A 21245-nucleotide genomic window follows, 5' to 3' on the forward strand; every position below is an offset into this window, starting at 1 on the left:
GGACCTCCGCCTGTTCGCCAGGTAACCCACGCCAAGGGGCTCCCCAACAGCCCTCCTAAATACCAAGGACCCCCCCCCTTGGCAGTGTAGACGGAAGCGATACGGCGGAGCATATTCAAGTTTTCCACTCTGGAGGGTGGTTTCAGATTTTTGCGTTTTTAAGCCCCAAAAAACGCCGTCACCGTCTAAACGAAAGGCACTTCCGATGAAATATTTTGTTGTTTTTACCCGCAAGCATCCTCGGGTAAACGGGGCCCAGGTCGATTCCGCTGAAAAGGAATGTAGGTACATAGGACAAATCTGCCTATAGCCAGGTAGTGTCAAATCTTATTTATACACCGTGTGCTTTAGAGTTTTGGACGGTAGTTAAACAGTTCCCCACTGGTATAACGGACCCCACTTTGTCTTAAATGTTGAATGTTTTTGCTCAGTTTGTCATCGTATCCTTAAAGTGACACTGTTTGCTTCAAATCAATTCCTCGGCGAGGCAAACCTTTCCCTAACCCCACCCGACTTGTGTCCTCCTGTCACGTGTTTCCTGTGGAGCGCAGGCTGCTGCACTACTTTCGAGGTCACCACCATCTGGAGGAGATCATGTACAACGAGAACATGCGCCGCTCGCAGCTCAAGACACTGTTCGACAAATTCCGCAGCGTGCTTGTTGTCACCAACCACGAGGATCCCATCGTGTCCATCTTCCAGTCCCCCACGGAGGCTACAGCGTGAAGGGGAACCCGGTCTGCCACACTGGAAGCAGGCTCTGCTTCTGGAACATCTCCATCAACGAGAGACGACTACGCACAACAATGTGTCAAAACTTTTGCCTTCCGGGGAATGACATATTAATGTGTTGACGTGAATAAATTATTTTATACATATTACTTGAATCGTGTTTTGAAACTTGGCTGGATCTAAACGCAGATGTTTGAGTGTTTAGTTGTAACAAGAACACCGCAGGGGCACTTTCTGTGAAGATCTTTCCCGGGCCTCTAAAGCTGCCATCCCAGAGCGATCCCAGGAGGGGTGGGGGTAAGCAGAGGAAGAGAAAAGCTCCACATCAAACATGATGTCGCAGCGTTTGGGAGCAGTGAGTAAGTTCAAACATCTGTGAAATAAATTTGTTAACAAAACAAATACAAGTGCAAAAACAGATTAGAAAGCAAATTGAATATGAACGCTTTTCTGAATGAAGCTTTCTATTAACATAAAGACCACATAACGTTTTTAAATTTGTATATTGTATTTTACATATTGATATGTACATACAAAACACTTGAATATTCGTCTTTGAATTTCTCTTAACAGACAACAGTTCAGATGTGTCGGGATTGATTTGTATACAAATAACCCAAAAATAGAATGAATCTGCATCCTCCCAAGTTGTACAAAATGATGTATTTCTCCCGGGAGAAAATACACAAAGTTCCGAACCACGTGGCATCCGACTGCACAATCCATTACGGTGCACAGGCGGCAAACCAATCAAGCCCACAGCTTGCCTTCATAACTTGTGGAGAGAAACCCTGCTAATTGTCTTTCTCCCTCTTCCCCACCCCTAGCCTAAATCATTCATCATGGCCCCCGTCGAGAGCGAGTCTCTCCGCCGCCCGGTCCACCACGCTCACACAGTGGTTTCCCAGGAGGTAAAAGCGCCAAGGTTTCTTCGCCCACTCCCCGTGGGATTCTATCCCGACCCTGGACGCCGCCACCACCACCACCACCGCCCCCCTATCCCCAGCCTCTGCAGTCTTCGTCCCCTTGAAGCCCGGGTCATCGCTCTCCGTCTCCAGCCACACGTCGGGGTCTCGGGCCAGGTCCCGCCGGTCGAAGAGGCGGGGTATGTCCAGGGCCTGGCACAGCTTGGCGGGGCCGTTGCACAGCTCCTTCTCCTTCAGGGGCCGAGCCGTAGCCTTGCGTCTGGCCTGCGCCCGCAGCTGCCTCATGACGGGCTGACCCTGGAGGGGCTCTAGGGAGCGCAGGAGCACTGCGGCGCCCTCCCCTGGAACCATACACACACACACACACACACACACACACACACACACACACACACACACACACACACACACACACACACACACACACACACACACACACACACACACACACTGTATGTCAGTCAGCAGGGCTCCGCTCTGTCTCCTTCCTGGTAGCCCATAAATGCCAGAAGTAGGTTGAAAATCGAGTTTGTGCCAAAAACTAGAAGATTTAAAAACACACCAAACCACTTAAGACACTTTTCTTTTTGAGTCATAATCACAGGCAGCCGCACATGAAGGTGAATGCGGCTACACAGCTTTAGGAATGTATTTTTAATGAGGCGAAGAGAACAAACCCACTCAAACAGTGTGAATGTGGGCAGTGAGTTAAAATGTTTTCTTTAGCGTTTAAAATGTAAGGACCTGCCTATACTTCCAAGGGAAGTGCTGCTTATGTTGTTACCTTGACTGGATACGTTCATGCAGAGGTACATGCCATAGATGGAATAAACATAGATTGTTCCTGGCTTCATGAAACAGGCTGTGTTCCTCTCTGTACGTTTGCCGCCTGCTGAGTGAGAGGCTTTATCTTCGCCCCCAAGGTATGCCTCAGTTTCCACCACCCTCCCACGTAACTCGCTGCCATCTGCACATCGCCGCACCAACACCTGGTAACAGAACAACACTGGATGTGATAAAAAATAGGTGACACCCCGGAGATGACACCATTAGAAAGCCATCTATAGAGCAGAATAAATGAACAATGTATTTTTTGAGTGTGTAAAGCAATTAATGTTGTTGTACTACGTTACTGTAGTGTTGGGGAAAGAATTCAAGGGGAAGAATTCAACAAATGGCATAATATGCATTTCCAATAGGTACTTCATGTCCTTAACCACCCACTGACAAGTGTTTGCATTATTCAGTTATGAACATGATATTCACCCACACTTGATGAGCAGAGCAGAGAACCGAGGTACCTTGCCAAGGAGGGCTTTGGCCAAAGCAATGCAAGGCTGGTTGAAAAAGTTCTCTCCAAGTCTTGACTCGTTTCGATCCCCTTTGAAATAACGACTCCGCTCTTTTCGGGATGTGGCTTCGTTATTTTCGCACGTAATGGAGTTTAAGTGAGATGAAGGCACTTGTATATTATTTTTAGTGTCGGTTCGCTTAGGTGACGATGCTGCTGACAGCATCTTCCTCTTTCTTCCTTCCATGAAACTGTTTCGCTTTAACCAGCCTGAGTAAGGCTGGGTCAAGTTTTTTTAAATCTTCCTTTTACCTAAATCGCTGTGAATTCTCATTCTTATCTGTAACTATAGTGTTTTTTTCCCTGCAGGCTAAGCGGCTGTGATTAGAGAACTAGCAAATTATATAAAGATACCCACCGCTGTGCAGAAAGCACCACGCTGGGTGCTTTAACAATGTTGTGAAATGGTAACAAGATCTTAACTGCTGCTCATGCCACCAGCCTACGCGAGTCACACCCAACGAAATGTGCATTTAGTGGCAGTAAAATATGGTTAGGTCTACAGAGTTTTAAACTAGTACACAAGCTGTTTTTAAGGAGACAGGAAGTAAATGTATTACGCTCTCTTCTTAAAGGGAACGCTTTATTATTTTTGCCGAGCGATAGAGACGGTCATATGTCTTTAATTAAATTATGTAATTTCCTATTCAACATATTTATTTATTTTATAGTTAGTCATTTATTAATCTTATAAATTTGACATTAAGACAAAATAGCAAACTTGCATCCTGATGTGTTTCCGACTGGTCTATAATCGGCCCTAATTGTATTGTGTGAAAATGCATAGTTATTTATAGTAATACATTAAAACATTATACATAGCAATGGTGTTCCTGGCACTTCCAAGGAGGTGGACAGTGCCATTTGGCCCCAGGCAGCGGGCATTGTGCCTGAGCGGGCCTGGTTCTCTGCCACGCTCCATGCACACAGTGCAGTTATAGACTCATATAGGCCCAACGGTTAAAAACAGTGCCTCTGATTTATATTTGAATATCATGTGCTGTTGTTTTGCTTGGAAGAACACTCATGACATAGAATATATTCTTAAGTATAGGCTAAACATAGACTTGTTTTCAAAACATCTTTGCCTCTCACAGGGACGTGTACGGTAGTGTAGTCAGAAGTCAAATAGCTCTTTTGCCTCTTATTCTCAGAGAGTAGAACAAACGTTTAAAAATGTGCTTTGGGGACAGTTAAGCCCTATTATTATCTAACTCAGTTAAACCAGGTAAATTATAGACTTGGATTAACGTTTTCTCCCAGTAAATCTCAAACATCCTTCCTCTGTGCTGTTTTAATTACATCATAGATTATTCCTACACTGTGTATAAATTACAATAATAGAAAGTACACATAGTAAAAACCCACTATATACCATTACAATCTACACCTCAGCAAACCTCAATCAATCCACCACTGCAGAACTTGTTTTTCGATTTGTGTGTGTAGACGTTATGCAGGCAGTAGCCTACTCCTACGCTGGAGATGATTCCCTGTAACTATTTAAAGCTATGCATAAAGACTATACTGGGCTTGTTTGGATAGGCTTTTGCTTTAAAAAAAAAAGTTGTACATTCCAGTAACACTTTGAAAGATGTCGAAGGTTTAATATGAATGTGTGTTATATTAACAAGTGCCATGTTGTGAGCACGCTGGAAGACAAATGATCTGATACAATTTTGCATTTTTTGCGGATTGTAGTCTGTAGACAATTTTTGCCTACTTTGTTTCTGTGTTAATGCATGTGTGTATGTAGGCCTACGTGTATTCATGCATTTGCGTCCGCTTGCATGTGTGTGCGCAAGAGACATTTTAAAGTACACGATTTATATCTATACTTGTAATCATTGTGGTTAGTAATTCTATACGTTATGCCTTTTGCAAGAAAGACCACGGCTGTTGTTGTAGTACGGTTTCGGGTCAACCTAAGAAACCACCACTATCTTCCGCTCCGACTGCACACAGCTGAATTGCAACATCTGTTATCTCGATTCAGAGTTGACACAGAATTTTTAACATCCCGCTGAATCACCAAGGGGATCCCAAAGATCTGGGTTGCTTTTTGTTTTTATGAAATCAACAACAAGCATCTAACTCAAATGAACATCTTAACAGGGACCTCGGAATAGGCTTGGCCCACTCTCGTCGTTGGAGTCCCCTTGCCAAACCTCACACTAGTTTTTCCTAGATGTCAGCCTGAGAGTGAAGGGGAGGCTGTCGGCAACTTGTCACAGTTCTTATCACCCAACATAAAGGTTGAATAAAAATAAAAATAAATACGCAGTAGACCTCTGTGAAACACAGTTGTGAGCACGTCCTCCTCCTCACCCCCTTTGCTTGACCTGAATTCGCTTAAAGCACAAGACGAATGGCGTTTGCCAGTTATTTCCACATTTAGAAAAACACATTCAAAATACATGTCACATGCATTTGAGTCATTGTTACACAATAGCAAGATAACGAGTAGGGTGTTTGTTTCCGCTTCTAGATTCTTTTTTCCAGCCTATCTCTAGACATCCTTAAGCTGCGCAAGATACCCTCCCCCACCCCTCCCATGCGTGTATATAAATACGTTTAATGTATCTTTCAATAGGCCAAATTGTATCTCCTATATACAGGGCCGGATTAACAATTTTCTGTGCCCTGGGCAACAAGGCTCAAGGCCTCACCTCCATTACCACTGTTAATGGCTGTTAGGGCCGGCTGCCCTGGGGAGGGGGGGGTTCATCAGGGGGGATAAGGTGCTTCGGGTGTGACCTCTATCGCGTTGGGGGTCGGAGATGCCGGAGGAAAGCATCTGGCCACACACACACACACACACACACACACACACACACACACACACACACACACACACACACACACACACACACACACACACACACACACACACACACACACACACACTCACTCTCTCCCTCTCACAAACACCTCCCCAAACCCTCTTGTAATCTGTCCTTGTCCCCGTATAATTCTTTATGTTTTGGTATATGTTACATGTCTGTCACACGTATCTGGGTTTTGTCGTGTTATGTGGTGTCTGTAGATGTATGTTTGCACTTTGAAAAAAAAAAAACCTTGTCAAGGGCCCCTTTGATGTCACGGGCCCTGGGCAAGTGCCCAGTTGCCCTAATGGTTAATCCGGCCTCCGGCCTATATACCTACTTCAACTCGGCAAAACTTGACTAATGTGATGCTCTTTGTAATCACCAACAGTGAGTTAGTCAACTAAATGACAAGCAGATTTCAAAGTTGTTATTATTCCAACTTTGTTTTTATGAGTAATCCAAATGTCACCTGTGAGTAGGCAGTTGCGTCTCTACCTCCTCTTTCCATTTCAGCCATTCCTCCATCTCTCTGATTGGTTGAGGGGAAAGAGGAAACCGTTTATGGGTCATCTCGCCATGTTCTTTTTCGGTTAAACATCCCCCCTTTCTCCGTTGACCCTTTTATCTGGATGTGATTGATGGGCCTTCAGAGGGGGACTGGAGAGCTCGTGCAGGGCTTGTGTCATTTAGTTTAATTGCTCCATGCGCCCCGGCTTCACCTCTCTTTCTATTGGCTATCCTCCTTCCTCAAGCCCTAGGGAAGAGTCCGCCATTAATTACTGCTCATCCTAATAAGCCCCTCATCGGGCGTCACATTGCTCAACTACAGTGAAACGAACGTTGATATCACTGCGTATTTGGTTAAACTATTTGCTTTTAAGTATTTCTTCCATGCTTTTTTGTGTATTGTATTGTTGTATTGGTGCTATTGTTATTTTCCTAATCGCGCCGGTAGATGCAAGTGATATATATTAATCATACAGACAATTGGCACAGATTAATCCCCTCATTCAATTGTGTCTTCACAAGAAATGTGTTAGCATTATAGTTCTGCTTTTTGTAGCTGCTGGTATCCTTGCCCCAGGGAACATTCTAACTGGCTGTGTGTTAGGTGTGTGTGTGTGTGTGTGTGTGGACGTGTATTTGTGTGTGTGTGTGTGTGTGTGTGTGTGTGTGTGTGTGTGTGTGTGTGTGTGTGTGTGTGTGGGTGTGTGTGTGTGTGTGTGTGTGTGTGTGCGCCTGCCTGCTTGTTACTGTGTGTGTTACTACCCCTACACGGGATATGCTGGTTCCGAGTTCAATGTGAAGAGCACATTGTATCTCCTGAGATGGTCACATGCTCGCACTGCTGTTCAATACAAGGGGGCCATTATGAACCAAAGTGCTGTCTGTTTTCTCCATTAGACATTAATTACATCTGCCCCAGCTATAAGTTCCCCTTCATGACAACTTGCATAGTACCACCCCAAGTACACCCAGCGTTCCTATCCCGCCAAGGCTAAGTTATTGTTTCTTTATGGTAAAAATAAATAAAAAATCCTGAATGACTGTTGCCACAATTGAACCATAAACAGAGTACAGCTGCCAGCTGTATGACTGAACTCTGAGGATATGCGGCCAATAGGGAAACCAGAATATACAGAGGGATCTCTTTTTGCCTGGCAACCTCCTCTGGGGGAGACGACCTGAATGGCGCCTCTTGGCGTCACTGTGAAAGCCTTCCACATCCCAACATCCATCTCTCTCTGTCTCTGTTTGAAGGCTCCCAGAGGGCGCAGGCTGTTCAGTATCCATCTCTCTGAACGCTTCCCGATGGAAAGGGCCTTGAAACGCCACGCTATTACATTTGAGTGAAAAAGAGTGGAGTACTTCCGTTTCACTTCGTCGGGCCCTTGAACCCCTGAACACATTGGGAGCTTATTTTTGCCAGACAGAAGAAGACAGAAGAGCTGCCCTTAAAGGAGAAAGGTATTGGGTGAACGGACTGCCCTTGCGCTTGCAATTATACATATAGGCCTATACAACATAAAACAATGTTTTAGGTTTTTTATGTAAACTTTGTTTTTTGATAAACGTTTTATGCAAGCGTTTTAGTGTTTTATGTAAACATTGTTTGACATAAAACATTGTTTTATGTTATGCATTTTATGTTTCATCTTTAGAACATAAAACATTTTTTTATGTTATGTATGTTTGCTTTTTGGAATAACACCTTGTTTCCAATGTATAAACAAAACAAAACCCAGTGGAATGTAAAGCAGGCCTACATAGGGTCATGTTTTGGCTTAAATCTCAGGCTGTTACACAGTTACTAAGCGACACCTCTGTGACTACTGTGTGAGTAATGATGAAGACATGACTGGAAAATCCCAGCAGGGCAAGTATGGAAGGAATCTCAAAACACAATGATGAGAGTGTAAGGGAATGCAGCGCACACCAAAATGCTATTTTCAGGAATTTTACCCAGGGCTGAGTTTCTGGTATTAAATGTCACTATTATGTAACGCTCCCTTGTTTTTAATGATTAGTATGGCAGTTGTACACAATGTTTGCCCCAAGTATAGGCATTGATGTGGAACGTAAGGTTATATTTATTTTGCTGACACTTGTATCCAAATTGCCTCACAATTAGATTACATGAAGATGCTACCCAAAAATAGCAAGAATCGGAGTAGCCTATACATAAAATGTATATAAAATAAAACAAAAAGCTTAAATTGCTACATTGTAGAATCAAGAGATTTTATGTGTGTACATGCCTATCCCTTTATTACTTGGCACAATTAATAATCATATTACTGACTGGACACTGATAACCTCTTTAGGTCGGTTTTATCGTCAGAAATAGTCAGTACAATCTTGACCTAAGGAAGTAGACATGTAGGATGACACGTTAGACCTGTGTTCTGTGGTTCGCGTATGACTGCACATTTTATGGCTTAATGGAAAAGATAAATTGATCGTTCTATCGCTGTGGATGTCTCTAATAAAAAATGAACTCTTAAGACTTTAACTCTAAATTACATGACATTATTTTGTGATGCATACCTGGGCGTGTGGTGGTCTGCAGGAATAAAACTAATCGTAGGCCTATCTGCGAATGTAATATCCCCAACGGAGATATCAGGTGTTAAAGCTATTTTTCAAAATTACTTCTCACACATCTAATATCCTCTGACTTCCTCCCTCCCAAGACACTAGAACCCCCCGAAATTGGGATATTGCTTAGTCACACCGGCTCACCTCTCCAACGCTTAGCTCCGTGTGAGAAGCGGCTACTCCCTGCCGCGCTGTGATTGGCTGGGCTGACTTGACAGGCTTGCTTTAGCTGCATTTTCCAGTCAAGGGCGGGGCTCGCGCTTTAGTGAAACTGAATTGGCTACAACCGGCAGGCAGGCAGAGGAAAACTTACCCGGTGGATCCATGGAGTGTGGGAATGTTCTGTCCATAGGTCGAGGAATGGAAGCCGGACCGTAGCGTAATCAGGCTCGATCCTGGATTGTGTCGATTTTAAACCATTCAGTCCATTGACACCAAAACGGTCGGTGCTTGGTTCAACGTCAAAAAACTGTATCACGTTATATTTTGGTTCCTTGTCAGAATGATGTGACAAATCAACATCTAACACGCCTGCCTCGGAAAAGCGTCGTGAAAGGATTTTTTCATTCCGGGACTGACTTGCCTGAGCTGATTATTATAGGGGTAAGTTGGTTCGTTTTTTTCTTGACCATTTCTTGTCACGCCTTTCGTAATGTGGGACGCGGGAGGAGGCCGACACGAGACTCGCGTGCGCTCGGTTGCGGCTCGGCGAGCCAAACGCGATATTTTGTGATTATTATTCGCTGTATCAGCTTTAATAACGATACAGTCGGAACATGGAGAGATACATGGAACGTGCATCGTTAATGCAGTGCAATGCTATGCGCTTTGCCTTGCAAATGATGATTTAAACAACGTGAAACGTTGTCTGGTAGTGTTGACTTATCGTTTGTATGGTAAAATTGTCTATACTGGTCCACATGCATCAGGGAAGTATTGCACTCTAAAGTGTATGTAGGGAGTACGAGAATCAGGTTGTTATAGACAATGAGTTGAGCCCGAGGGTGACGGGACCTGAAGCAGGTAAAATAACTTCCAATTAAAACTTTTGACATTTCACTTTTACAAGCATGCTCAAGCAATGGGTTTGACATTTTCCACCACGTTCTTTGTATTTTGTCAAAAGATTTTGATTGTTCAATTCTGAAAAAAAACAACATTAGTCATCATCATGCAATCTATCCCATCTTCAAAAGAGGATTAGAATGTCTAAAATGTAATGTCCAACTCAGTATTTATTCATGCTTTCATGCTTTCATGCTCATAACCGTGTCCTCCTCATCTTCTCACTCACACCTTAACTCCTCCATATCAACATGTCGGTGGCATCAGCTGCGTCCTAATCAATAGGCTAACTATCTGGATGATAACCATAATAAATAATCATCATCAAAATTATGTTTATCAGATTTCTAACAATGGAAACGTAATCTAGACTATGTTACAGTGCATTTATATTTTCGAAACTTTGTAAATCCATGTCTTTCAGTGACACCAATAACGCAACATGGTTGATTGTCATAGTGTTATTCTTCCGACGTATTTTTTGATCTGTATGTTCCCTATATACATTCCACAACTCACTATATTGATACCGAAAATCGGACTTCATTATTTACAGCGTCCAATAACCTACCCGATCAGTCTATAATGAAATTCTATACTTACTGTATTTGAATCTGCTGAGTTATTTTGGCAGACAGTGCTTGCGGTAGCAGGGGCCACATGGCCGGGCCCCCCCAAGTTTTGTGCCCAGTGTTCTTGAAACACAATCTGTTGGATGGGTGGAGTGTTCATGACTGTGGGTGATGTAATCCCACCGATAAAGCAAGCGGGCGCGATGCCTGATAGAGTCGGTCAGTCATGCTCATCTTGTGTGTGTGTGTGTGTGTGTGTGTGTGTGTGTGTGTGTGTGTGTGTGTGTGTGTGTGTGTGTGTGTGTGTGTGTGTGCGTGCGTGCGTGCGTGCGTGCGTGCGTGCGTGCGTGCGTGCGTGCGTGTGTGTGTGTGTGTGATTGTGTGCAATTGGGTGTGTGTGTCTGTGCGTGTCCTCGCCAACTGCCTCTGAGGGGGTATTTTTTATATTGTGTGAGTCATATGTGTGGATGCGATATTTGGCGGAGTGTGTGTGATACAACACAAATTATACTAATCATCGTAAATAAATGAAAAGATTGTGTGACTGAGGACTGATGTCAGCAGCTTAGGCTGTTTTTTGTTGACTAGCTGGTATGTGTGGATGTTTGAAGAGACTGGAGCCTAAGGAGGAGGTAGGGAGGGCTGGTGGGTAGATGGTACTGTAGTCATGCATTCATGCATTCATGAGTCACTGAGTACTATCCGTCCATCTGTCGGTTATGGCCCCAGTGCCGTGCAATCGTGTTGTATTCAAAAGGAACACAGCGCAATAACTTCCCTTGGCCCGGTACCCTGATCACTGAAACGGGTCGTTTTGTGATACTTGCATTATCTTTTTCCCATGACTTTTCTATGGCAAAAAAACCTATATATTTTGAAAAGATTCAAACAACTGCGCTCTGCAGTGACATCATGGACAGTTACGTTGGAGCCAGAGTTGAGCACGATGTAGGCCTATGACGTGCATGTATGACCTGTCCGTTATATCAGTAGAAGTATCAAACAGATTCCACCATCTCTTTATTGAACCATGTGCACCAGAAACATTACATATGTGATGTGTCAAAGTACCCTGGAGCACAAGCGTGAGTAGGTGATGGAATCTGGTTGATGCCTTAATTACTTCAAGATGCAGTAACACACTTCACTTCGTTTCCATTACCAAGATGGAGTCATGTCTTTCTGTTCATGAGGAGGCAAAGCAGTATCTCTTTAAATTCAAAATAGTCTTGGCATTTCCGGAATAGTCCCTTCTCTTTTTTTGTTGAAATATGGGAGTTGTCTTCGTGTTGTGTGGGTCATTTCCTTCAGTCTCTGGACAAGGGGCTTTCTGAATCCACACTAAATGGGCGTCATTGTTCTGAATAGTTCCATGTGTGCAAAGAACGCTTGTCTAAACACAAAGCCGCATCAGCCGCAACGTATTCTGAAACTGTGTCTTATGAGTGTCTCCCATGTTGGGTCAACCTGTCTCCCTTGATAGTATTTTGACTATGGCTCAGGCCTATATCTGTATTGGTACCAACTCACTTATAGATAGATAGATCATTAAACGTCTCTGCAAAAGATATGTAACCATTTAAATATAAAAGCTGTCGTATCCCAACGAGCAAGTCACTTTAAATAGTACAGTGTTTGTAATGTCTCGCTGCAAACTCCTAAACTGGTATGTGAGTCACTGCGGGCTGTGATTAAAATCCACAATCGTATGTAAATGTTGTAAATGGAGGGGCTAGGCAACTGTATCCCGCGAGGTAGGACATGCCACCGGACTTGTTCTGCTACCTTTCGGAGACAATAAGCCTTCCTTTTTCCTGCGTCGAAAAAGATAGGTTACAACTGCTTCTACGCACACCTGATGAACCCAAACAAACACATGGAGCTGCAAAAGAATGCCAAGCATCTTTCCTTACAGTCGATTATGTAAGGAAAACCTTCACGACGGTTGTGTTTTTTGTTCACCATGAAACAGGAGTGGAGGTTTTAACTCCTTAACTCATTAGCCCTTGAAACAACACGTTTGTGCAATTGCATGTGTGTGTGTGTGTGTGTGTGTGTGTGTGTGTGTGTGTGTGTGTGTGTGTGTGTGTGTGTGTGTGTGTGTGTGTGTGTGTGTGTGTGTGAGAGTGGGCGGGCATGACATTCCAAGCGTGAATACTATTGTTGACATTACTGGGGGTGTCCTTTTAAGAACTCCTGCTGAATAGCAAATAATTAATCCTTAAATACAGGAGCAGGAGAGCGTAGTGCTTAGGTTAGGGCATTCGGCGGCCCATCTGAAGCGGACCGGGTTTGAACTTCAATGTCAGCGGGTCCATCCTTGAAAATCCTTGAAAGCATATGCAAATTCAATAAATTGGAATGCTAAAATATCCCACCTAGGTTAAGGCCCACATGCACTTATGTCTTGTTTTACTTGACAATGCAACCGTAACACGGAAGCACAGTTGTCACTTCAAATACTGAGGTCGGATCGTGTCCACAATGGAGGAATCCCACCCAAGGTGAAAACGCTGCTGACTAGGAGGGTGGACCTCGACATCATCCGAGCGGTTGCATGCTTATAGCATAGTTATTCCTTTTTTATCCCATTTAAATGGGCATCCCTTCCCTGGTGTTCTGCAACTGGCATACAGGTTAAATTCACAAATTCCTGTTTAATGCAGTAGCTGTAACCGCCAAATTTCCCTTGTATCTATCTCGCTTGTTGGCATCCTCTTGTCGTTTAAACTTGTGTTCTTGTGTAAACAGCATTGTTCATGTAGGATGTGTAAAACCCATTTGTTTGGCTTGGTTTGTGTGTACAAAAAAACCGCCAAGTTACATCAAAGCGAGAACGGTTTCTCTGCTGTCATCGAACCCTGGGCAAGGCTCCCGCATAGCCATGTCGGCTTCAAATTCACCGGCGTAGTCGGAGGGGTCCACACGCGCCAGTCTCACTCTGTAGTAGAGAGGGGATGAGGGAATTAGGTCTGGGTGAAGGGGGGGGGGGGGGGGGGGGGGGGGGGGGGGGGGGGGGGGGGGGGGGTGACTGGGTGGTGTCAGTGGTGGTAGTGATGTAATATCGTCCTACATTAGCACCAGCAGTAGTCACTGCTTCAGGTCCTGAATGGGACCGGCAGTGCTCGGCCTCTGATCAAAGCAGTTTGATCCGCTATCAGTCAACACCCCCATCCGCCATGTGCCGGAGCTTCCCCATTTATCAAGTGCCGGCAGAAATCAGGGAGGGGAAACAAAGTCTCTGTTTAGAGGAGATTTCTTGCTGTGCTTTAGAACAGTTGCCGCTGCACAAGCAAACAAGATGAATGAGTGTGATGAGTGTTTTAATAGTCGATTATTCTGAAGGGATAATGTTTTATAGCAGGTTTTATTTTCCAGTTCTAGCGGGGTGTTTTCTTATCTGGGTTGTTTGACGTTATAACACTAATAAACAGTTCTTTATAGTTTGCCGGATTTCCTGAGGGAAAGGTCAAAGGTGTGTTAAGAATGCAAGCCAACAGCCGATGGTTGCTAATATTAGTGACGGTAATTAAAGAAGGAATCCAGAACTAATGAGCCTTGGAAAAATTGGGCCATAATGTGTCTGTGTGCCAACAAAACATGTGTAAACCATAATAACAAAGTGGATGGAACCTGGGTGAGCCCTCAGTTTCAGCAGAGGTAGAGAACGACCTAGGTCAATATCAATCAGTTGCACTTGGCGAAAAGGCTCTCTGATCCGGTGTCTGGGCCGGGTTACCGCGGAATAACCTCGTAGTTCAAGGCTGTGGGAATGTTGTGTGTGCATTCCCAGAAGCCTCGGCAGTCGCTGGAGTCGCAACACTTGTTGAACTTTGATCTTCCTCTTTTAAACGTTGTGAGCCCTGCAGGGGCATGGCTACGTCTCTAACCCAATAAAGCCAAGCCCGCGGCGTGGGAGAATCCAATACCTGAGTCAAGTTTCTTTACAGGCTCCTTTTATGACTCCAACCCCCCCGAAAAAATGTATGGCCAAGTCCAACCACACATCTCAAACTACGAACAATATAACCAGAGTTTTATATAGAACGTTATATTATTGTGGTTATTGTCATTATAACTACTGTTGCTAATTGCTATCAAAAATAAGCAACTGGGTTAATGAGCACACAGTGTAGATGTTTATCCTCAGTGTCACGTCAAAGCACCAATTCTAGTAACGCCCGCCCTGTCATAGTAGCCTGGGGCTGTGGGAGTTTAGTTTTAAATAGAATAACCTACGCACACACAGACACACACACACACACACACACACACACGCACACACACACGCACACGCACACGCACACACGCACACGCACACGCACACACACACTCTCTCTCTTACGCTTTCATACACACACTGCTATCTTTGGCAAAACAAAGTCGTCATGCCCAGGGCTGTTTTAACTCATTGTTCAAACCTAGCTTGCCGATCCTAGCAAGCGCCTAGAGGTGGGCTGTCGCTCTGACTGGATGGAGCTGTAATAGGAAGTAGCTAGCCTGGACAGTTTCAGCCATCCTCCCTCGCCTGCTGCATACCACGAGCCAAACTCACTCTGACATCTTTTCCCAGAAACGTGGGTGGGAGTGTGCTCCGGACTCCTCCAGTGACCTGCCCCGTTTAGTGGCTTTTTATTTTGGAAGAGGTGAACTTAAGACGACACGACACTGGGCAGTGGGAGTTTAGGAGGAGAATATATTGTGAGTAGTTATACTTGAACATGACACACTCGTCTGCAGCTTCGTTTCCAGGTATTGAAGAACGACCCCCAAAATATATATTTTTAAAATAGATATCGCCTGCTATAGCATTATTTATACCACGGATTTCACGGCCGATGTTGTGCAGACTCTGGAGAGAGGGGGGTGGTCATAGGGTTCTGCTGACTAAAGTGTATTACTTTTGGTGTTGAAATAGCCATGTCAGAAGATCACTCATCTGGTAAACTTCCCTTCGCCTTCCCTCGCTTCTCTAAAAATTGGTGACTTGATCAAAATAGTCACACTTATTTCAATAGATAAAATACGTTAATCTCTTCGACAGCTCTGCCACTGTTTGATTCTTTATTTGATGAAACGGGGCTTGGGGCGGCAAACGTGTTGCAGCACCTGACCTGATCTTGTTTTGGTGCTTCGTGGCATGTCGGCCTCTCCTGTCTTACCAGCTGTAGTAATACGGGTTGTCGCTTCTCCTCGCAACACTTTCTGCCAAGCTTTTCCCTTTCCACTTGGAAGTGGACCGTTCTTTGTGATGCCGGGTTCCAGGAAAAGGATGATGTAAACGCGGCCCAACACTGCCAACCCCATCGCTCACGCCCAGAAAACATTGAGCCCAAAAGACTGCTCTCCTGCGATGTTGAAGAGATCGCCGGATCTCCCCCCCTTTGCCAAGAGTTAAAGTAGCTGTCTTTCAAGGGATTTGACACGCTGCCAAATCGTTGACTCAGTAATTCAGTAGAAGTCGTATGTCTTAGTTTGAATTGTTTATGGAAAACATTATTAGATTTGGAGAGTCTCATGCTGAGTTAAAAATAGCATGGAGTAGAGAAGAGTCCTTCTCCCATCCACCCCTCCCTCCCCGCACTGGTCTTGCGGATGTCCCAAGGGTGCTGGCCCCCCCCAGCCCCATTTTCACCCTAGCTTTCCTGTCTCTTTGATGGGAGCTTCATTCACCCTCCTCCTTCCTCGTCTCTCTCTCTCTCTCTCTCTCTCTCTCTCTCTCTCTCTCTCTCTCTCTCTCTCTCTCTCTCTCTCTCTCTCTCTCTCTCTCTGTCTCTCTCTCTGTCTCTCTCTCTGTCTCTGTCTCTGTCTCTGTCTCTCTCTGTCTCTCTCTCTGTCTCTGTCTCTGTCTCTGTCTCTCTCTCTCTCTCTCTCTCTCTCTCTCTCTCTCTCTCTCTCTCTCTCTCTCTCTCTCTCTCTCTCTCTCTCTCTCTCTCTCTCTCTCTCGTTTGCCTTGTTTCCTGACAGCCCAGCCCATGAGAAGCAGGCCTCAGTGCTCCCCATGGTCTCCTGTCCCTCCCTATAACCTAGCCTGACCCAGTGTCAGATATCGGTGTATGGATTATTGGACAATGCATTCGATTGCATTAATGATAGTTGCATTTAAAGGCTCTGTAATGGAGCTAGAGGCACTCGGCAGCTCAGAGAATCTGGGACTGTGATGTTGTGGAAGCTAGCGGTGTAATCTTCATGCCCGCAGGCGTATATCTGTGTGTGTTTGCGTCAGTGATGGGAATGCTTTGACAGTTATTTTGGGAAAAGCACATCAAGTAGCACCATGTTTCTTTGTTTCTTTGCACAAGCGAAAGTATAGTACTAAAACTCTAATCACTTGGATTATAACACGCTGTCAACCCATCAACTTTTCACATTATCTTGTTCTACTTAAACAGTACTCTAGGAATGGTCAAAAGGTTGAGTTTATTGTTATTTTCTTGTTGATCAACCAGTTAGGAGAGAATGTGAGAGTGTTGGAATGCTTGTGTAAAACTAGAGCGGTGAGAGCCACATCCCACACTCCAGGTTTGAGCAAGTGTGTCTGTCTGCATACCGTCCGTCTGTTTGTCATTCGATACCGTAGACTCAGGCAGAATGCTCTCCAGCAAACAAACAGTGAGTGAATCCCTTTCTGTGGGTCTCCTTCATTGTTCTATCCCCTTCCTTTGTACATATTTGCAATGCCTAATGGACTAGAAAGAGATTCCGGCACGGGCTTGCGTGTTACGTTGAAATTAACGAGGACCTAGGCCATTTCAATGTACTTTTGTTCTCCAGATGCACCTGTAGAACGGAAATACATTCATGTCCTTCATTCAAACGTTTATCTACTTTTCTAGGTGGTGCTGCATCTGTAGAACGAATACAAAGTCTTCTTACTTCCTTTAATTCTGAAGGGGATTGCACTGTGAATAGGAGTGCTCTGCTGTTTTCACTAAACAACACGCCACAAAGAGGTTTCTCCCTCCACCTGCACAGCCTCGGTCATTAGCGCATCAATGACACTTTGGAGAATGCACAGATGCCTACGAGGGGGCTGGCGGTGAACGGAGTCACATGTGGTTGCGAGCCGAGTCGATTTGCTGTCTTCCATTAGCCGAAGCGGCCATGACACTAGCTTCTCGTTATGCATGCAATATGTGCAGCGAAAAAGTAGGGACTGCTTAATGTCGGCCACAGTCGCCCGCAGTCGCAAAGGTTTATTGGTCAGCTGTGCGGGAAGGTGTTTTAAAGGTCACGTCAAGCTCTTTGTTTTTTGTTTTTTTTGACAAAAAGAACACCTTGAATCAAAGCAGAGTGGATGGATAATGGTAGAGTTGTGGAAAGAGTGTTTATTGAAAGCGAACTGGAACAAAAGGGGACAAGGCTTTAAAAACAAAGTGTAAACAGAAAGATATTTGGAAACACACTTAAACTTTATTTAATAAAATGCTTTATGATAGTTACTGATGGTGGTCATGTATTGTGCAGACTCAACACCAATCTTCATTCGACTGTTGGTCAATGTTAGTGGTGACTTGTGAGTTTTATTTAAAAACATTTCAAAGGCTGGTTTGCCCAGATTAGATGACAGGTCGACCTCAAATTGAACGCTGCAGGGATTAGCATTCAGCAGAGATATTGCCCAAGGCTATGGATTTCACAGACAATAGGCTGCAACAATCCAGTTAGTCTTTGCAAGGGAAACAAACAAATCATTATCTTCTACTTAAGTGTAATGCAACTATGTTGTGGGTGGCTTTGCCCTATAATCAACCATTACTGCAAAGTATCGACATAACAGTATTAGACATAATTTAAAAAAATTGATTTGTTAAACTCTGTCTAAACTACCTCACCAGGTTCTTGACATATCTCTCGCTAGAGACACTGAAGTTGCAAAGGGTTCTGCAAAAACAGACAAGACAGAATTGGATCTGCATCTTCTCGAGGGATAAAATGCCAGTGATGACACTGCTGTTGCTGTGAGAGCCAGCTTTTCAGTTACGGGCAGACAAACTCGGACAGCTTCCAGTGCCTCTCTCTCTCTCTCTCTCTCTCTCTCTCTCTCTCTCTCTCTCTCTCTCTCTCTCTCTCTCTCTCTCTCTCTCTCTCTCTCTCTTCCTCCCCCTGAATCCATGCTCAACAGCCTAATTCCCTTTGTCTGATGGAGGCACACCACGCTTCATCTGTCATCTGCGCCCCCCCCCCCCCCCCCCCCCCCCCCCCCCACCTTTTAATACAAATGTCAGCTTTGATGTCACACTGACTGTACTGCGATCACAGCCATCCTACTTTCTCTCACTGATGCTGCTTTTCGAGAGAGAGTGAGAGAGTGAGAGAGAGAGAGAGAGAGAGAGAGAGAGAGAGTGAGAGAGAGAGAGAGACAGAGAGAGAGAGAGAGAGAGAGAGAGAGAGTGAGAGAGAGAGAGAGAGAGAGAGAGAGAGAGAGAGAGAGAGAGAGAGAGAGACAGAGAGAGAGAGAGAGAGAGAGAGAGAGAGAGAGAGAGAGAGAGAGAGAGAGCGAGAGAGAGAGAGAGAGAGAAAGACTGAGAAAGATCAAGCCTTGTAGATTGTAACATGGCCTCACGTGATCGTGGCACATCATGAGACATCGCCGCACTCCCAAGCCGAGTCCTGAGCCCTGGGCCTAGCCATGCCGGGGGTCACGTACTAGCAGGGGGATCTCGTCACGTCCGTGCCTCTTGTGTGCGCTGCCGTGTTTGTTGTTTTGCGGCGAGTAGGAGGATGCAGGGACAGGGCTCCCAGACGAAAGCCAGGGCGTTTCCTGCCATTCGTTTGTGAATCTCTCCGGATCCTCCCCTCTGCCGTTTCCTTCCTCCCCATCCATCCCTCATCCCCACCCCCTCAGCCCGTTATTTAAAACAAGCAGTCACCTTACCTTCTCCTTCTCTGTGTGCTGGAGGCCCCCGACGAACAGGAAGTTGAAATGACAGTGCTGATAGATACGGCTTTTGTGTGGGGGTATTTTTACTCCTCCTGGTTGATTTGGTCATAAGAGACAACCCTTTAAAGTTGAACACAGGACCGCTTTGGGTCCGATGGGTCATTCATAAGCCATTGTCCGTCTACAGTTTGTTTTGTTGCAGTTGTCCGTCACTTAAGTTTTCGGCAGCATTCATAGTCGTGTTTGTGGCAGCAGCTTAATTAATGCGTCCTTTTTAAATCTTTCCAGTTTCCAAAAATCGATTTGACGTTTTTTAGTGTTTGGATTGTCAAGCCTGCAGTGTCCGCCCAGCCACGGTGGCAGTCCGTGGTAATTCAATTATATTGCTGATTGTCTTCTTGGAGAGCTACCCCATCTGCATGAAATTAGGATAATGACTTAGTGTGATACAGTTTCATAGTTTAATGCATTATGAAGAAGAAAAGACTGCATAATTGTTATTTTTATAAGCAGCTCGAAATATATTAAGTGGAACGGAAATGCAATTTCAGTCTAATATCAAACTTTAAATTACTCTGCACTTGAACATATTGGTTCTCATTTGGGATTATTTAAAACGGAAAGAAAGTTGTTATATATGGAAGAGTAAAGCACACCGTTTGTGTGCTTTACCAAGTGATATGATGCCAAGAAAATGTGATGTTTCAAGGCCTTTAGAGGAAAAGGATACATTACACAAACAGACGGGTACAGCGATCGGCTGCTGGCCCCGAGGGTTTTGCTGGTCTTGTGCTCATCCTTACTCCATTAGTGCAACCGAGAATCTGCTTAGGAGGACACTTCCCTCCATGAAGCACAGAATCCCTGAGACAGCTCGTGCACTTTTTCCCCCCCTTATTTTTTGTTGTTGTCGGTTGTGGCCATTGTCGGTCAAAACACAATCGACTCCTTCAGCGCCATACGAATCAGCATCATCATCATCGTATGCCGGGGTATACAGTACAATGCAGCCTTTTGTGCACATGATTCAGTCTGATTTCATGCTGGAAACTATTCAGCCAGGGGATCACATGTTGTCAGGCCTGCGCCGCCGCTCAGAGTCTGCTCTTACTCACTCACCCGGAGTGAGAGAACCGTCTGACTTCCTTGAAAAACAATACGCTCCTTGTTTGTTTAGGGATGCATCTGGAATTATCAAGAAAAAAAGAGAAAAGAGGAAAAGAGGCTGGCTGCTTTGCTCTTTTTTTTGGTTTGTTGCTAAAGTGCGTTTCTTCTCAGAATCAGTTATATTTCACGAATGACTTCCCCCTGAAGGGCAATAGGACGGGCGAAATCACCACAAGATCTCGTCCCAAAGTCAAAGCACCAACGTCATTGATTCGAGGAATAATGCCGGAAGCGATTGTCAGCGGTATACGGCGGTTGGGTGTTTGACGAACTATGGCGTGATTTGGTCATTTGTCATTGAAAGATAATTCCACACTTCGTTTGGCAAGGCTTTTAGCCTTCTCGAGCATGTGTTCTTTGACGTTGTAATCAGATGGTATCAATTGAACAATGACATTGGTTGTCATTAAGAAAAAAATGCTTTAATCCTAACCTGTTGTCGAAGTAAACTAACCAATGAACTCTCATTAAGCAAGAAGGCAGCTGATAAAATAAAGGAGTTATATATGCGTCATATGAGTCTCAAACTCGGGTCAGTAAAATCTCTTCAGTACTGGTGTAGCATGTATTTCATGATGAATGTGGTCCCCAGTTTTAGTCAATGTGTGTAAGTTGGTTAGC

General features: G+C 44.6%; 3 protein-coding genes across 14 annotated transcripts in view; 2 read left to right on the forward strand and 1 right to left on the reverse strand.

Moving 5' to 3' along the window:
* nprl3 (NPR3-like, GATOR1 complex subunit) overlaps positions 1-881 on the forward strand; it is a 10978-nt gene extending 10097 nt beyond the window's left edge. For 2 of the 3 annotated variants that reach the window (XM_030380399.1, XM_030380408.1), the window contains exons 12-13: positions 1-21; positions 552-880. The exon at positions 1-21 is cut by the window's left edge and continues 172 nt beyond it. In XM_030380399.1, the coding sequence (XP_030236259.1) occupies positions 1-21; positions 552-726 (196 nt within the window). In that variant the 3' untranslated portion in view covers positions 727-880. Of the gene's footprint in view, positions 22-551 lie in introns of all 3 variants that reach the window. The other variant, XM_030380393.1, reaches the window with a different exon arrangement.
* A 335-nt stretch (positions 882-1216) lies between these two features.
* mpg (N-methylpurine DNA glycosylase) lies at positions 1217-10805 on the reverse strand. Of its 6 annotated transcripts, none has more exons than XM_030380431.1 (3): positions 10605-10805; positions 2443-2647; positions 1217-1999 (listed from the first exon to the last, which is right to left on the reverse strand). In XM_030380431.1, exons 1-3 carry the CDS (start codon positions 10731-10733, stop codon positions 1566-1568), a joined length of 768 nt encoding a protein of 255 aa, XP_030236291.1. In that variant the 5' UTR covers positions 10734-10805; the 3' UTR covers positions 1217-1565. The 6 variants fall into 6 exon arrangements, with proteins under 6 accessions (XP_030236291.1, XP_030236328.1, XP_030236308.1 ...); XM_030380468.1 differs by lacking the exon at positions 10605-10805 and adding an exon at positions 8886-9020; XM_030380448.1 differs by lacking the exon at positions 10605-10805 and adding an exon at positions 2929-3694.
* rhbdf1a (rhomboid 5 homolog 1a (Drosophila)) overlaps positions 9182-21245 on the forward strand; it is a 36476-nt gene continuing 24412 nt past the window's right edge. The window contains exon 1 of one of the 5 annotated variants that reach the window (XM_030380382.1): positions 9182-9539. The gene's annotated coding sequence lies outside the window, so the exon portion shown is untranslated. Of the gene's footprint in view, positions 9540-9598; positions 9960-14935; positions 15275-21245 lie in introns of those variants that run through there. The other 4 variants (XM_030380336.1, XM_030380363.1, XM_030380354.1 and 1 more) reach the window with 4 other exon arrangements.

Source organism: Gadus morhua, chromosome 2, assembly GCF_902167405.1.
Source record: "Gadus morhua chromosome 2, gadMor3.0, whole genome shotgun sequence".
NCBI classification, from domain to species: domain Eukaryota; kingdom Metazoa; phylum Chordata; class Actinopteri; order Gadiformes; family Gadidae; genus Gadus; species Gadus morhua.